Raw genomic sequence first — 18,120 nt, forward strand, 5'->3', positions numbered from 1 at the left:
GGCCCCACCCTGGAGTCCACACTTTCAGCCCAGAGCCTGTACCCGCTGCCACACCCTCACTTCCTGCCCCAGCTCGGAGCCCCCTCCCATACTCCAAATCCCTTGGCTCCATCTCCCAGCTCGGAGCCCCCTCCTGCACCCTCTGCCTCAGGCCAGTGAAGATGAGCAAGTGAGAGTGAGTGGGGTAGAGCGAGTGAGGGAAGATGCAAGATGGAAGGAGTGGGGGTGGAGGGAACGGAGACCAGGTGGGACAAGGATGTTCAGTTTTTTGTAATTAGAAAGTTGCAACCCTGACTGGGGAAAGTCAGTGGGGGTCTGTGGTGGGAGGTCAGTGTTTGGCAGTGGGTGTGCGCATAGTAGCAGGGATCAGTGACACACTACCCGATGCCAACAGCCCAGACCCCAGGTCCGGAGGGGACTGTGGTTGCTGAGCCCGCCCTCAAGGTTGTCCCCCTCGCTGGCCGGTATAGCAAGGTGCTGCCACCAGGGGGCCCTGGAGCTCGGGATTAGCTCAGAGAGCGGACTCGAAGCTCAACCGACTGAGGCTGGCGGCCCCGCGCTCATGGGAGCCAATGAAGCTCGGCTTTGTTTAGCGAGAGGTCAGCCTCTGAGCCAATCGGCTGGGGTTTTGTAGCGCGGCTGCCAGGCCGTGACCCTGGTATCATGGCCGCCTGCACGGGGTGCCAGGCTTGCTGCCGCGCTGGGCTTAGGGAGCTGGCCGCGGCCGGCAGTTTCCGCCCGCTGCCCGGCAACATGAGGCGTTGGTTGGAGCCGGCCGCTCGGCTGGTGCAACTGGCCCAGACTCGAGGCTTGCAGGGCGGCGCCGGGGCCTATAAGGTGGCGTCGGTGGACGTGGGGAGCAGGTAACGAGGGGGCCGCCGGGAGAAAGCAGCGTCCGCCCTGGGGGGACTCAGCCCCCCACTTCCTCCACCGGACCGGGGAACGTCTCCCGTTTCCTGTATCCCGGGGCTTGTGCCTGGTCCCCGTGCCTACCACGTCTTCCCGCTGCCCCAGAGCCCTCTGCTCCCTCCCAGAGTAGCTCCCCTTGCTGCGCTGCGGCCTCCCATCCCGACCCCCCAGCCCCTTCTCAGAACAGCCCTTCTCACTGCCCTGTGTCTTCCGCCGTCCCTCAGAAAATTCTTCCTCGCTGCCCTGCGCGCCCCGCCCCTTGTCCTCTTCCAGAATATCTCCCCTTCACTGCTCTGCCCCCTCCCAGAGCAATTTCTCGTGCAGGTGTTCTCCCCTCAACATTTCTTCCTCTCCCACCCCCCACCATGGTTTGTTACTTTCTTCTTCCTCTGACCCCAGGGTCGTTTCCCATCTGAGTATAAAGAAGAACAGGAGTACTTGTGGCACCTTAGAGACTAACAAATTTATTAGAGCATAAGCTTTCGTGGATGCATCCGAAGAAGTGGGCTGTAGTCCATGAAAGCTTATGCTCTAATAAATTTGTTAGTCTCTAAAGTGCCACAAGTACTCCTGTTCTTCTTTTTGCGGATACAGACTAACACGGCTGCTACTCTGAAACCTGTCATCTGAGTATGTCTCCTTGATCTCTGCTCCCCACTGCCCATTCATGTCCAGTATCTGCTGAGAAGTGTGTGTTGGTGGGAGGCAGGGGGTCTGTGTAGCTTTACTTCAGCCATTCCTTTTCCAATCCACAATCTCCCAATATGTTACTAGTGGAGCCAGAGCTGGACAATAATTGCTAAACATATTGTTTAAAATCCACTGGCCTCATTTTCTTGTTATGCCTGGTCTTACTGCATATAGTTGATGCACTGCTTTTCAGTAGCCCTTGCAATACCTTGTCATGGTGATAAAGTGATTTGAAATTAAAATCCTCCCATCACGATGACTAAGGTGGTTTATGTCATGGTGGTATTGGTGCTGAGTTGTGCTGATAAGTTTATAAAGTAGAAAAGTATTAATACACAAGCCATTTAAGGTTAAAGTATCTCAGAAATAACCATCCAGATGTGGACTCTTCCTGCATTTTAAGATCTAGTGGCTGCCTCCCTTTCCCCACATTTGATGTTTTTTATTGATAAATTTCATCAGAGGAGCTGTTTGAAAGTTTTAGAAATAATTAGGGGCCTGATCTAAAGTCCATGGAAGTCAGTGGAAAAGCTCCAGTTGACTTCACTGGATGTTAGATCAGGCCCTAAATCAGTTGAAGTAAATAAGAAAACTGAATGTCATTTGAACTTTTTTTCCACTACACTCTGACATACATAGCAGCCAAATAATGGGCATAGTCTTGCCTCTAAATGTAAAAGTGTGTGCATCAGATCTTCCACTGCACTTTTTCCATTAAAGTACTATCTACTGTCACTGAGAAAAAGTGTGTGTGTGTGGGGTGTAAATGGTGGTACTTTTTGCCTTGCATATATACACCATCTCATTTTGTGTTGATTTTTTTAAAAACATTTAATACATACACCATTGAGAATAATAGCCATTAATAGGACTTAAAACTCTGAAGTGTAGTGGAGACTTGCTGGTTTCCAAAAGAATATAGAGCCTTTCACCTCTAGGTAACTGGTTCAAATCTAGCCAAATTCTGTACTGACAAAGATGTTACTGTCTGGCTCTTACTTTGCAGATATGAAAACTGGGTGCTGATCTGTCTTGTTTCACATGACTTACTACCTGTTGCATATGGCAGTCACAGCAGAGAAGTATGGGATGGAATTAGTTCGAAGATTAAGGGTTTGTCTACACTCCCCTGTAGTTTGGAGGAGGGTAGGGAGAAAGAAGTGCACCCCAAAATGTTGTGCTGTAAGTCCCCCATGTGGGTATGTGGCGTGAACTAAAAGGTTCCTAGTTCGTGTTAATGTAGCCTACTTCAAACAGGATTACATTAATGCAGGCTAGGAACCTCTTAGTTCATGCCCACAGCATTGACACAGGACAGTTACAGCACAGCACTTTGGTGCACATTGCTATTCACACCCCACCCACCCCATTGCCCAAACTACAGGACATTGTAGATGTAGCTTCAATTTTCCTTTCATCTTAGAAGGTGGTCACTTTGGAATTGAGGCAAAATTGCTGAACAGTAGGGAAGCTTGTACTCTTGTTTCCTATTCTGTGGATAGATCTAGGGCTTCAGCATCCAGACTTGTCAAAGCCAGTTTCTATCATGAATAGTAAATATAATCAATATTTTCTAAAAATATGAAACATAAAATATAAATGTATAGTAGTTGAATAGAGAGGTGTTGATAAACTGATCCTCAGTTGTCACTAATGGCAGATATCCTCTTTTTTTTTTTTTTTTTTTAAACAGAAAGTTGGAAATTTCCTCAGGAAAACTGGCCAGATTTGCTGATGGATGTGCTGTAGTGCAGGTAAAAAATCTATGCAAACTCAAAATGTGTAAGTCAACTTCGATAAATGTACTGTTTTTTGTTGAGATGTCTCAACCATATATGGTAATTGGACTCCCGACTGGATCCACAGCTAGTTACAGCATAGAAAAAAAAACTTTATAAGGTTTCCAGAAGCCTCACCAGTACACTGTGGATTCATGTGTTTTCTCTTCACTTGGAAAATTCTCTACTGAGAAATGAAACTAAATGATACATTTATGAAAATGTATTTTCTAAAAGTAATTTCACTGTTTTTAAATCAAGTTAGGTGATACATCAGTGATGGTCACAGCAGTCAGTAAAACAAAGCCTTCTCCATCTCAGTTCATGCCATTGGTGGTGAGTACTAATTGTAATTACACAAACTGCCCAAATTGATAACTATAAATAATAGTAGAGAAGCAGAACTTGAGTCCTCGGACATTTCAGTTGTTTTTTAATATAAATTGTTTTGTCTCTGTGGCTACAGCAAATAGAATATTTAGCTATTAAATTCAGATGTATTGTCATCTCTTACCTTTTTTATAGGTATATTTAAGAAAAAGCAGTAATTACAGTTTTGTTTACAAATCCCTGTTTTGTTATATAAGGTTGACTATCGCCAGAAAGCTGCTGCAGCAGGAAGGATTCCCACAAACTATCTTAGACGAGAACTTGGTTCCACTGATAAAGAAATTCTTACAAGCAGAGTAATAGGTATGACAGAAGACTGAGAAAACAATGTCCAGTACTTTCTTTTTGTTGTTTGTGATATCCTCATTGAAAGATTGAAAAGAGAGGGCTAATATTGCCTCTTCAGCAGTTTTGGGAGAAGTGCATGCCTTAAAGTGCTGCAAATTTCAGAACCATTTAAAAATAATGTCCATTGGGGCTGCATACACATTCCCTATCTGAAAGCCCAAAATACAGTAAAAGCTATTTTATTGGCATGTTGTGGGAATGGGGGGTGCCAGTAAATGGAAAAATGCTGGTTAACTAAGAGGGATGGAGTTTGGGCGTGGGAGGAGGGGTGGGTGCGGGTTCTGGGAGGGAGTTTGGGTGTGGGAAGGGGCTTGGGGCAGGAGGTTGGGGCCCCGGAGTGGACTCAGGGTGGTGGATCCCGGGGGCATTCACCTCCGGCAGCTCTCCGCAAGCGGCGACCTGTCCTGGCTGCTCCTAGGCAGAGGCGCAGCAGGTGGGTCTGTGCACTGCCCCCGCCCTGCCCTGAGTGCTGGCTCTGCAGCTCCCCTTGGCTGGAAACTGTGGCCAATGGGAACTGTGGGGGCAATGCCTGCGAGTGGAGGCAGCGTGTAGAGCCACCTCCACCTAGGAGCAGCTGGGTCAAGTAGACACTTGCAGGGATCCACCTGAGGTAAGCACCCCCCGTATCCGGTACCCCGAGCCCCTCCCATGCCCCAACCCCCTGGCCCAAGCCCCTTCCTGTACCCAAACTCCCTCCCAGAACCTGCACCCAGCCCCCCGGCCCCAACTCCAGCCCTACACCCTCTCCTGCAATCGGAACCCCTCATAGCCATTCCTCCACCTAGGGAGCAGCAGGGACATGTCGCCACTTCTGGGGAGCCAGGTAGGGAGCCTGCAGGTCCCACGCCAACCTGACTATAAACTGGACTTTCTATGAAGATTAGAAATGCTGGTTTATAGAGCTTTCCAGTTGGTACAGGGCATGATAACACAGCTTTTACTGTATCTAACAGCTTGTGAGATTTCTTCTTTGCTCTTGAAATTGGGATTTCTCGTGCCTCAGCCTAGAGGGACATCATTTCTTGGAGCTAATCATTTGTCAGGAGAGAGGGAAGAAGAGGCAACCAAATTGTTTTCTGGAAAGGTAGGGAAAAAAGGAGGCAGACTGTTTGGCCCAAATGTATCCTCCTCCCACCTGCCTCATTGTTTGAAAAATAGTATCCAAGATGCCCAAAACTTGTCTCTTGAATGAGATAATGGCACCTTGAGGCTCAATGTTTGCTAAAACTAGCAGGACTTAATAGACAATTTGAAGAGGGGATAGGTTCTGAACAGACTAAGCCCGGGGTGGGCAAACTTTTTGGCCCGAGGCCACGTTGGGGAATAGAAATTTTATGGCGGGCCATGAATGCTCACAAAATTGGGGTGGGGGTGCAGGCTCTGGGGTGGGGCTAGGGATGAGGAGTTTGGGGTGTAGGAGGGTGCTCTTGGCTGGGATCGAGGGGTTTGGAGGGCGTGAGGGGGGATAAGGGTTGGGTTTGGGATGTGGAAAGAGGCTCAGGGGTGCAGGTTTCAAGCGGCGCTTACCTCAAGCAGCTCCTGGAAACAGTGGCATGTCCCTTCTTTGGCTCCTGCGCAGCCAGGTGCCTCTGCACGCTGCCCCATCTGCAGGCACCACCCCTGCAGATCCCTTTGGAGCATGTAGGAGCTGGACCGGGGCTATGCCACGGCTTCCGGGAGCCGCGGTCCCCGACCCAGCACCCCGGCTGGAACGGGGCTGAGTCATTGGTGCAGCCCCCGGCTGAAGTGCTGGAGAGGGGCCGAGCTGCATGATGCAGCTTGTGGGCCGGCTTAAAACGGCTCACGGGCTGGATGCGGCCCGCGGGCCATAGTTTGCCCACTCTGGACTAAGCCCTAGTCAGTGTGCAGAGGTGTATTAATAAATCAGGTTGAAAATCAAAATTAAAAAAAAAATGCAACATTTGCTTAACTTCATCATTGAGTTGTGCTGCTTTTCATTACATGTCATCTTATTACAAGCTCTCTGGAGCTAGCACTTTGTCTTTGTTTATGTCTGTATCCGACACATTTATGCTGCTACTAATAAATACTCAACTTTTCAAATCGTGTTCTTTTCAGCAGCAGGAAAAGAACCATTAGAGCATTACTGAGCTCCTTATACTTCCATCCTTTATAAGTCAGTTTGGACATGTGCATGGTTACTGATTTTTAGTGTTTTCAAGGCCCATGGCACTGAAGTTCATGCTCTTAAATAGAAATCCGCAGAGGCAGTTCTAACTGGATAAAAATAGCAATTTTTCATATTGATGTTGTTTTAGTGGCTTGTTTTTCATTATTGTTGCCTGGGTCCTTGATGCAGTTTCTGAAATAAGATTTACTTTATGCTGACCCTAAAGTAGCAGAGCAAGGATATTGTAGGGTTATTTCTTTATAAACAGTTTATTTTTCTTGGTTAGTTTTAAAAAATAAAAAGGTAATCTAGGTGAGACTTCCAAGTATAACAATTTTTAGGCAGGTCAATTTGGTTCTAATCTGAAGTGTTATAATTTAAACCATTGACATGTATTTATTATTTTATATAAGGGGAAGCTTAGCTATGTACAAAGTTTATTACTAACTGTGACTTGGAGCGCAGGAATAGCATAGTAGATCAGACCACTGGTACATTGTCAGGTATCCTGCCCTTATTAGTGGCAGTTGATATGTGCTTCGGAGAAAGACACTAGAATTCCCTATACTGGACAACTGTGAAATAACCTGCTCACAAAGGAAGCTTCTTCCTAATTCCCATTGCTTAGTGGCTGGTGTGTATCTTGAAGCATGAAGGATTATGTCCCTTACATTTTATTTTATCTAATATGACAGTGAATATTCTCACTATCCATGTACATGTCTAATCCTTTTTTGAATGCTACTCAGGTCTTAGACTCAGTATCTTTTGGCAAAGAATTCCACAAGTTAATTAGCCTTTGTGTTTCTAAAAATTTTAAATGTGTTGGTTGTCAGTTTCTTTAGATAACTCTTTTGTTTTTTATTATGAGAGGAAAATAAGGATTACCTAAATTTATTTTAGACATATATGCAATAATAAATGACAGTCATTTACTTCCTTCATCCACTCTCTCCTATAAACAGCCATAATCTTAATCTCTTCATGTATGAAAGTTCTGAAATGTTTTTTACAGATCGATCAATTAGGCCGCTCTTCCCAGCAGGCTACTATTATGATACACAGGTGGGTTCATTATTTTTAGTGATAGTCATAGTTCTGTGAGGCCAAAAGAATACTATTTTGGGCAAGCTTCCAAATTGGGTTAATGTTTTGCAAAATAGTGTTAACTGTTGGTGCAGTTGAAGGCTTAACAGCAGCCTTCTTTAATTGTTCAGTAAATAATATTGCTTAACACAGACCAACTACTCATTGCTACAAAGAAAGCTATTCATTGGAACTGGTCTGAATTCAGACTCACTGTCACAAAGAAAGGAGTGGGATTTATTCTCTGGGAGTAAGTAATTTAACTAGCTAGGAGCTGTCATTCCTGCTCGGTAATTTTAGATGAAACTATGATCAATGTTTATGTTGCATGTCAAGTAGAATAGGCTATTCAGCAACCTTAAGTCAGTGTCCCAAAAGATTTTCATTGCAAGTCCATGCTCCATTTTCTCTTATAGAAGGTGGGGAAAAAACTCTGCATATTTGTGCAACAAAATAAAAATAATCCTTAAAACCCAAGAATCTCTCAATCTATTTCCTGTGAATATATTAAGGTTGTTTCACTGTGGAATTTTCTTTCTCACATTGGTTACCTCTTAGATTTATCTCATTATTAATATTTCTGAAGTATGCAAAGTATAGATAAAGATAACTTTGTCACATTTTAAGGGCCTGTGTTTGCCCCTAATTTGGTGGTTCTTGGTGTTAAATATCATTTTTCTCCATCAGTTTATTGATTTAGGTACGTGAACATTTTTTTTCTCTTCATATGAATTCATATAATTTTTAGGTCATTGTATTTATTGTTCCTTGCAGGTGTTTTGATTAAAAAAAACAAACACATATAGCTCAAAATTCTTCCATTGTCTTTTATATTATACCAGATCCTTTGTAATCTTTTAGCAGTAGATGGTATTAATGATCCCGATGTCCTGGCAATTAATGGAGGTAAAAGTAACTTAAAATATTTTTTAACTTTTTTTAATGTTTGTATTTATGTAATTATTAAAATATATATCTTACAATTTTAGCATCTGCAGCACTGGCGTTATCGGATATCCCATGGAATGGTCCCATTGGTAAGTAAATATTTTAGCTCGAAAGCTTGTCTCTCTTACCAGCAGAAGTTGGTCCAATAAAATCTGTTACCCACCTTGTCTCTAATATCATGGGACCAACACAATACGACAATACTGCATATAACTTGAAATTTAGTCATTTTAAAATTAAAGGCAGTTTCAGGTACTACATCTGTCCCAGATTCTACTGCCAATTTGTATGGTTTTACCGTCATGTTTTGTTTTTCTCTTCTCTCATGCTGTGTTAAGCTCCACATAAACAAGGAAAACTGATTATGTAGAGCAAATAGTGAAACTACACAAAAAGTTGCAAATGTACAAAGTAAAACTGAAAAATAGAATAGATTTCTTTCTGATCTTCTGTGTACTTTTAACAATAGTAGCAACAGAACTACAGACAGATGTATGATCAGTAAAATGGCTTCCCTAAACATCCAGTAATTGTTACAGAAGTTTAAACAAAATTGTAAGAATACATGATAGCATTGCAACAACTGTCTAAAAACAAGGCATAGTGCTCAGGTCAGATACTTTTTTAAAATAGACTTTATCTGCAGACAAAGTGAAATTAGTGATCAGGAAAATACCTTCTAATTTTCATATTCTGAGGAAATATCCCCATGACTATGAAGTATATGGAAAAAATACTTTTTAAAAGTGTCTTGTTAACTTGTTAAATAAAATTAAATGAATACACTTCTATGAAAGCTTCTTCTCCTGTATCACTACTTCAGATTACCTCTAAAGTGTTTCTTTCATTTATTGGAGATATTAAAACAATTTTCTCTTCAAGGTTTTGGTGGGGAGGGCACACATGCTACAATCATTTATTTTCTTATTCTAAGGCAGGGGTCAGCAACTTTCAGCACGTGGCCCATCAGGGTAATCTGCTGGCGGACAAGAGACGTTTTGTTTCTGTTGACTGTTCGCAGACACAGCCCCCCTCCCAGTGGCCGCGGTTCGCCTTTCCCCGCCAATGGAATCTGCGGGAAGCAGTGGCCAGCAAGCTTACAACCATAGGGGCATAATATTACTATCAGTGACACTGCAATAACCGCACTAGCCCAATAAGCCAGAATTTTTCAAGTGTAATTAACTTGACTTGCAAATTATCTGCATTGTTTGAATAAACAAGTTTATTTTAATTTTATAATTGTCAAAAGGTCATCTGGCACAAACACACACACATCCCACTATTTAAATAGAATTAGTAATTTTAATAATTACCTCTGAAAGCAAACCAAGTAAAAATGATCCTTTGAATGAACTCCTACTTAGATGCAAAAATGAACTTCTGGAGTTTCTTCTTAGGTGCAGTAAGGGTAGGAATGGTTGATGGAGAAGTTGTTATTAACCCAACTCGAAAAGAAATGTCTTCTAGTACCTTGAACTTATTGGTCACTGGAGCTCCTCATAGTCAAATTGGTAAGTGGTTAAAATTATTCAACTTTGATGTTTAGTTAAAAATCGAGCATTTTCTCATATGAGCCACCTTTAATCATAATTCTCTTGAACTACCCTTGTAATCAAGACTAGATAGAAACAAATAGTAAGGAAGTATTTTTTTCTAGTTTGATTTCTTTCGAAGTCATTAAAATATATATATATTGGAATTTCTTTACTGTATTAATGAGATTCAATATCAGTTAGATAAAACTTGTGTGCTCCCTGAAATTTTGGAATACAGTATCAATAAATAAAGTCTAAATGTTTTATTGTAATACATAGGACACATGACAATTAACTCAAGTTTCAAACAGCCAGTAAAATTTTAGTCCCCACAGGATCCAGCTTTGTGATGCAGAGTTGTTTTGAGAGAATTTAGCTCCTATTTAAAAACACTGGAAACCTTAAGTTATAAAGCTGCTTAAAAGAGCGCGAATTTTACTTAAACCGTTTAAATTAATTTCCCAAGCCCTAGCAGGAGCCATGGGATGGAAGCCCTGAACTCCGGCAGGAGCCACAGGGGCAGAAGCCCCGAGCCCAGGCACCCCACGCCTGGTCAGGAGCCACGGGGGTGGAAGCCCTCACCCTAGGCGGCCGAAGCCTAGGCAGGAGCTCTGTGCGTGTGTGTGCGCGCGCATGTAAGCCTCAAGCCCAGGCAGGACCCGGGTGGGTGGGAGGGGAGCTCCGGGGCACTTCTGCACTGCCCGTGGAGGTGGGGAGATTAGATTTTGGGGAGAGTAGAGTTCATGGGAAAGGACTTATTTCACGGTCTGTGACATATTTTTCATGGCTGTGGAATTGATAGGGACCAATTCATGAGTGGCCATAAGATTCATCATATACTTGTTTATAAGTTGAATTTCCTATTCCATATTAATGTAATCTTACTGGTTGAGGAAGTGTATAACGTATTGTATTCAGTCTGTGGCACATCTATATTTAAATGCATATTCTAACCATTAACCTATTTTGAAGGCATTAGTTTGACTTTCAGTTGCATCTTGTGAAATTTCTCCTTACTAACTTATATTTGAAAAATTATTCTGAAATCCTCCCAATTAATTTTTCTTCCATAAGTCCAGCTCTTCAGTTTGCATTTTGAAACTGTTTCTGTGACTCTATGACCTTTGAAATAATAAAATCAGCCTGGCAGTGATCTTAATTTTACCAAAACTACACGGGTCTTCAGGTTTCCTTTGTGATAGATATATTTTAACAACTTGTTCTATATCAGTTGAAAACCATGATGGTAACTGACTTACTATTTGACTCTGAATTAATAGTCATGTTGGAAGCAGCAGCCGAGAATATATTGCAGCAAGATTTCTGCCATGCCATCAAAGTGGGAATGAAGCATACCCAACAAATAATTCAGTGTATACAACAACTGGTAAAAGAACAAGGTGCTGCCAAGAGAACTATTCAGAAGTTATTTAGTGCTCCAGCAGAGATTGTTGAATGTGCAAAGCAGTAAGTACAAAAACAAATGGTTCTACTAAAGTGCATTTGTTTGACCAACTTCTGTCACTAACTGACCCTCACTTCTGGGCTTTTTTCATACAAAATATTGTTTGTTTTTAAACATTTGAGTCCCTGACTTATCCTCTGCTTTTTCTTCCTTTTGATAGTCAGAAGCCCTGACACTGTACCCCTCCTTTCCTTAATCACAAGGGCGATGCTACTGTAGCAGCCTGAAGACATGAGGATGGGAAAGAAGGAGTCAGAGAACCCTCTCAGGCCCTTCTCTCCCACAAAAAATAAGCGAGAAAGGTTCTTATCTCCTCCAGATAGAGGAAGCGCATCTTGAGGCTGAAGCACCTGTGGTCCCCCCCTTTTTAGAAAAGAAAATTGGAGAAAAATGGAGCAATCTTGAGTGAGGGAAACTCTAACAGGAGGTAGCAGAGAGAATTCAAGATGAGGATGAGACAGATCAATACTGGGGAAATGCTGCATGGCTTCCCACTCTCCTTCTGGTGTTTACAGAGCTGTTACCTTATGCATCTGTACAACCCTCCTAGCAATTCTTTCATCTGTCCCTGCTGGGAGGGAAAGCCAGCAAGTGGGGGCAAATACCTCCCTATGAAAGAGGGCTGAGGTGGGAAATGCAAAAGGCCATGTCTCTCTTCTGCCTAATAGCAGCACATCAGAACTACTGAGGAGGGGAATACCAGTGGGCCCACTGGCTGCTTTGTAAGGGAATAGGGAACTTGGTGCTCAAGACTAGCTTAAATGTAATTGACCCACTGAGCTTCCTTGAAGTGCTCTCCCAGCATGCATTCTCCTCTTCCTCTCCCCAGTTTAGAATGTTATTGTCTCTCAGTTCTCTCTGCCATCTGGGTGAGGTTCCCCAAAGATTGACCCATACATAGTGGGAGACATAAGTTTCCCTGTCCCTTCAGCACTCTCACATATCTTTGGGAAGGAAAAGGAGTCATCTTACCCCCTAACTACTGTGTATTCAGGGAGGAGGGCACATGGTTCTTTTCTCTAGTCCCATCTCTGAGGACTTTGGGATTGCTGCTCTTTTGAAGAAGCAACTGTAACTTCTTTCCATGTAATCTCTACTGTTCTACCCCATGTTGATGTACAAAATTTTCCCCCAGTTACAGGCAGTGGGGACAGAGCTTCTGTCTGTAAAAGAGAAAAATGAAGGAGAGCATCAGTCTGGGGCCATTAAATATCCAAAACCATAGAAATATATATCTTTAGAGAGATCCAGATTGACCATTTGCTTGCATCCCCTCGTTTTTTTATAAAGGTGACGTCTTTGTGTAGAATTGCTTTACAACTTTTAAGCAGATAGACTTATGGATCTGTCAATGAGGCCCAACTTCCAATAATATAAACGAATGCTATGTGTGTGATTGCTGGGGAGAGGAGAATTTCTTGGGCACTAATTTCATTTTTAGACAATCTATTGCAGCAAACAACCTAAGTATTAACAATGGTATACTTAATGTAAGACTAATTAACTGAAACCTCCCCCTTTTCTTCCCATTCACTCTCAATGCATGCTTCGAAGGGAGCTCTCATAAGCATTATAACTGAGAACTAATGGAATGCAGCCAACAAACTCTGAGTATTTCAACAATTAAGAGAGAAAAAAATCAGAAAATGATTGTACACATGAGAGAGCAGAATTCCAAAAACTACACTGATAGTGTATAGGAAATAAAAGCAGTAAATTGGGCGATCAAGGATGAAAGATAATTTAATAATGCTTTTTAGTGTATCAAGATGTATAATTCTTTATTTGGCATGAGCTGAAGACTGTGTTTGCTTAAATCTAAACATCTTGAGTCCTGTTGGCTTTTCAGTCAGGTGCTTATTAATTTTGTGTACATTTCCTTTATAGCAGAAAATTCTAAATATCTTTAAAAAATGTCAGTAACAAAAGCTCTCCCCATTTTATGCTGGCAGTGTCTGGCTCAATATACATTGCACCATAAAAGTTCTTTTATAGTAGTATTATGTGAAGGTTCCTTAATTGCTTGATGCATCAGGCAGTCTGTGTGGGTTTTGTGGGTTGCTAATATGTTATAACGGTCAGTGCAGATAAATTGTCACTTAAAATTTAATCTTAGTGAAACTTAGTGTGCAGTTCATGGCTAAATAAGAATTCTACCAGTTTTGTGTTTGCTCCAATCTTTATAGATGAATCCCCTTGAAAATGTCATTAAAAGCCATTTAATGAAATACAAGGTGGATCTGAACATAACTGTTTTTAAATTTTATTTCAACAAAATGTCAAACCATTTTCTAAAGAATAGACTTTATGTACTAAGTTTCAACATGGAACAGTATTTTTCTGGCCATAGTAAACTCTTGAATATAGGGTTTCGTATCAGAACAAGTTAAACTTTTTATTCTATATAATGCTGCTTATGAGTATTGCTATAATACTAATATGAATTTGAGATGTATTTAAATCTTAAATAATCTAGCAACCTTTTTAAAGTCACCATTTTCTTTAGAACACTAAATGCATTTATGATGATGACTTGTTCAAACTTTGTACAGGTAAACAAATACTAATCAGGTTAATTACTTTTTTCTCTTCAAAAAGGCTTGCCTCTGATAAGGTCTGTGCAGTATTCGCAGATTTTAGCCATGACAAAGTAAGTGTTGCCATCAAAATCTGTGGTGGTGTGTTTTTTGTCATATTTGAGTCAGTTCTCTGAATTTGTTTTAGTTCTCTGAATTAGTCCATGTTTAGCTTTAGTTGTACTGCTATCCCCATGACATTTCTTTAAAGAGCCACTAACACTTGACTGTATTTCCTCCTATTCTGCAAGTGTACGAGAAACAAGGTAGGTGAGGTAATTCCTTTTATTGGTGAGAGAGATGGGCTTCCGAGCCACAGAGAGCTCTTCTTCAGGCTTGAAAGCTTGTCTCTCTCACCAACAGAAGTTGGTCCAATAAAAGATATTACATCACCCACCTTGTCTCTGTAATATCCTGGGACTGACATGGCTACAGTTACAGTGCAGTAATATAAAGAAGTTATCAGAGGCTCTTCTCTTGGAGATTCTTGATTCAGTATGTAATGATTCCTTGTGCTTAGATTCATTGCTCTGACTATCATGTCTATCTGCTAGACAGCTGTGCAGAACTTCAAGATTGTTGCTTTATTGTTAGTCTGCACTATCAGTGGTAATAGTTGTAAATCTTATCTAGATTTCTAGAGATGAAGCAGTTAACAAGATAAGACTTGAAACAGAAGAACAGTTGAAAGGTATTGTACTACTTTGTGTAATATTTGTACAATTTTCATAAAATTGGGTACTAAACTTGAGGCCAATATTCACTACCATAATATATATATACAGTCCTGTAACATTATTTTGAAAAGAAAGATTGCTGTTTATGGAGACCTGCAAAGTATGTAACTTTTTTTTAGATTGGTCTTGTGCCCTTTTTTGTGATGTATAAAGTGGGCCTGAACATTTTTTGCATACGAGAAATTTCTGCTTTAGTGTTCCTTGGTTTTGCTGGAATGCCTGTTTGAGATCTCGGATGTTTATTTTAAGTCCTTACATCTTCATTGAGGGGACATAAGGGTGCTGAATCTTGAACAAAGGCTTCCTTTATCCAAAATGTTAATTAGTCATAAGTTAAATAAGTTTTAAGAAAACCTATTTTAAATTGTCTTTGGACCCCAGGTTAAAAACCACTGGTATGAGCATAGTATTTTGTTACAGAAGTTCTAATTTAAAATAACTTGGTACAAAATACTGAATTATAAGAACTAACACTGAAATAATACTGCATTGCATGAAATGGTCATGTGTATTATATAACACAGCATGGGGCCTATACTTTGTGTGTATGCTTTGGCTTAGCTCTGGCCCATTTACCTGAAAATGTGTTCTTAGCATGTAGGGGAAAGAAGGGGATTGTCATTCACCTATTCAACAGGTCTATTATAGTGTCTTTATACCTCCAGTCTACCACATGAATGCACAGTCCCATTTGAGTTTATTAAGGTCTTCTGCTCACTTTTGCATAAATAGTTGAGAAAGGAAAGACTCTTATCAAGTCTGCTCCCTTTGCCTGGGAGATAGCAGTTATTGCCGAGATAGTTGGAAGCTATATCACTGCACTAATCAGCCTGTGTCTACTTCCTCAAACTCCTAATGGTCAGGAGGAAAGATATTGCCACTGAACACTCCTTTTCCACATGCTGGGAGGGGGATGTGATAGAAAAAAGGCTTACTCCTCTTCCTGGCTTACCTTCACGTTGTAAAGGCGCACAAGAAAAAACTAATGTATGTGAAGGGAGTTGAGGATGCACCTCAGATTCTCGCCTCCCCTGGGGGAAAAAAAATAAAGCTATGTGTCTCTGTAAGCGGTCCAGCCAACTGTGAAATCCTCCAAACCCCAGGGTGCACGGGGTATGGAAGTCTAAGGTTGTACCTTGCACATCTTACTGACTTAGGCCCTGCACAGTTCAGGATTGGCACCATTTCAGTCCATTAGTTTTTACTCTTTTGAAATGTTTGTTTCAGCAGCAATAGAAAACAAGTTGTCTTATTCCTTTTGGTCCTACCAGTCTGAGAGTAGTGGAGCACCGACTTCTGTAGCTGCCAGTATTACTGCTTTATGTGTTAATTAGAAGAATTACTAACAGTTTGGAGAGTGCTTCCAATTGTGAATAACATGTATAGCAATACAACGGGCTTCTGTTGTACTCTAATGCTGGCCACAGTGCTTGTTAGTTGATAACTGTTATGGAGCTTGTTTTCCATCTTTAGAAGCTTGGAGTTCTAATTTGTGTTTGGTATCTCTAGAGAAATTTCCAGAGGCTGAGTCTTATGAAATTATGGAATCCTTTAATGTTGTTTCAAAAGACATTTTTAGAAGCTTTATTCTGAATGAATACAGAAGGTAAATGCATAGAATCCTTTTTGAATAAACTCTTTGCAAATATTTCCCCATAATTATGGTTTTCTTGACTTTATAGTTCATATTTTATTACTATAGGTGTGATGGCAGAGACTTGACTGCTCTCAGAAATATCAGTTGTGAAGTGGACATGTTTAAAACACTTCATGGATCAGCATTGTTTCAGAGAGGTCAAACACAGGTAATACTTTCAAAGATCAGAGTTGTAGTTGTCATAAGCTGAAAGTTTCCATTAACCATGACATTTGTTATTTCTCAGTCAAGTAATTATTGAAAACATCTTGCATACCTTCCAGTTTAAGAAAGTATAAATACATTGCGTGCTATTCAGGTTCAGTTTAATATTGCCTGGCTCCCATTAGAAGAAACAATGTACAGAACTAAACTGTTTGCTGTTCCAGTGGAAACTTCAAAATAACATTGCAAAACATAGTTGCCTAGAAGTATTCCGTTAAACAGAATCACATGTCCACTTTCAGCCTTTTTAAAATTCCTGAAGAAGGCCCAGTAACCAAAACTTGGGCCTACAAACATGCTTTTCTGTAATTTCCTTTAATAAGTTGTAATTTCCTTTGAGTGGTTTACAGTAATACTGCTTACTTGCCTAAATACATAAGTATTTATTTTAACCCCCTCTATGCATTACTTATAAAAAAGAAAGTATGGGAGTTTTACATTAAAACTATTGTTTGCCGAAAAACAGCACTGTTTATACATTGTTTAGTTCAATGTTTAGTTCACTTAAAATAAAATTGTCTAATTTATCTGAACTACTACTATATAGAAGACTGCCAAGCAGTTTTTCTGTAAATCTTTTTAAAAGAAAGTTATGTATTCAGATACATTTTATATCAAAGTTCAGGGTGGTGTGGAGGGGAGAGGGAATCCTTTCTAAAACAGGCTAGAGCATCTGCCTGTTGAGTTTCTGATCTAAGACCTCTTATTAGACCTCAGTTTCACCGCCATCTTTCTTCTGGGGATGGATTGATTATCATCTGTCTAGCTCTTTAACTGGTTAATAGGGGAATCATTAACTGAGATAATTCCTATCTCTTAAGGTGAAGATGCTACCTTTGTAGTACTCCATACTTTTGCCAGGACAGGGAGAGAGAACCAGGAATCAGTCCGTTTCCTTACGGACTGGTGGACATTTGCAAGACCGAATTCTGATTCTGTCAACATCTTTATTGCAAAGAAACTTATTAAGAATTGATGTTTGACAAAAATCATGATAGAAACTTTCTGAATCAACTCTCCTTAAATCTTTGTGCCCAATATAAATCGCTTTAAAAGATCATAAACTGTGTGAGGTTTTCATTGTCCCTTTTTTAATTCTAGGTTCTCTGTACAGTTACATTTGATTCACTAGAATCAAGTGTAAAATCTGATCTTATCACAACAGCTGTGAGGTATGTGCCCTCTTATCTTCTATCGCTTTGTTACCTTTATAATAAAGAAGCATGGGTAATTTAAACAGTTAATAAATGATACTTGAACTGAATATATATATATATATATATATATATATATATATATATATAAAATCAAAATTTTCAAAAATGGATGTGTACAATTAGGCTTCTAAATAAGTGGCCTGATTTTCAAAAGTGCCAAATGCCCAGTAGCTCTTTGGAAATTGCCTTTAGTGTTGGTTATGGTTATAGTGGCTCAGTAGTTACAAACAATAAATCAGAAAATATTGCAAGAAAATATTCACTCTTTTAAATAATGAGACCAGACCATGTAAAAAGATTCCTAAATGACTAAAAACTCTACATAAATGTGCCAAATTATAGCATTTTTAAAAAGACTTATAATTTTTTCCAAGTATTAATATTATAATGAAAACAGTGTACACATTTTACACTTTCAATGAATGTTCTCTACAGATTTGTGCAGT

At 40.5% G+C, this 18,120-nt stretch overlaps 1 protein-coding gene across 2 annotated transcripts in view; it reads left to right on the forward strand.

The window, feature by feature from the left end:
- The first annotated feature begins 626 nt into the window (after positions 1 to 626).
- The window catches only part of PNPT1 (polyribonucleotide nucleotidyltransferase 1), a 56,916-nt gene continuing 39,422 nt past the window's right edge, over positions 627 to 18,120 (forward strand). Inside the window, exons 1-14 of one of the 2 annotated variants that reach the window (XM_034764297.1) lie at positions 627 to 863; positions 3,293 to 3,353; positions 3,639 to 3,713; positions 3,965 to 4,070; positions 7,262 to 7,311; positions 8,175 to 8,238; positions 8,322 to 8,369; positions 9,681 to 9,794; positions 11,099 to 11,285; positions 13,882 to 13,933; positions 14,493 to 14,550; positions 16,106 to 16,202; positions 16,299 to 16,401; positions 17,559 to 17,629. In XM_034764297.1, coding sequence (XP_034620188.1) covers positions 664 to 863; positions 3,293 to 3,353; positions 3,639 to 3,713; positions 3,965 to 4,070; positions 7,262 to 7,311; positions 8,175 to 8,238; positions 8,322 to 8,369; positions 9,681 to 9,794; positions 11,099 to 11,285; positions 13,882 to 13,933; positions 14,493 to 14,550; positions 16,106 to 16,202; positions 16,299 to 16,401; positions 17,559 to 17,629 — 1,286 coding nt within the window. In that variant the 5' untranslated portion in view covers positions 627 to 663. Of the gene's footprint in view, positions 864 to 3,292; positions 3,354 to 3,638; positions 3,714 to 3,964; positions 4,071 to 7,261; positions 7,312 to 8,174; positions 8,239 to 8,321; positions 8,370 to 9,680; positions 9,795 to 11,098; positions 11,286 to 13,881; positions 13,934 to 14,492; positions 14,551 to 16,105; positions 16,203 to 16,298; positions 16,402 to 17,558; positions 17,630 to 18,120 lie in introns of those variants that run through there. The other variant, XM_034764298.1, reaches the window with a different exon arrangement.

Source organism: Trachemys scripta, chromosome 3 (genome assembly GCF_013100865.1).
Source record: "Trachemys scripta elegans isolate TJP31775 chromosome 3, CAS_Tse_1.0, whole genome shotgun sequence".
Classification (NCBI taxonomy): Eukaryota; Metazoa; Chordata; order Testudines; family Emydidae; genus Trachemys; species Trachemys scripta.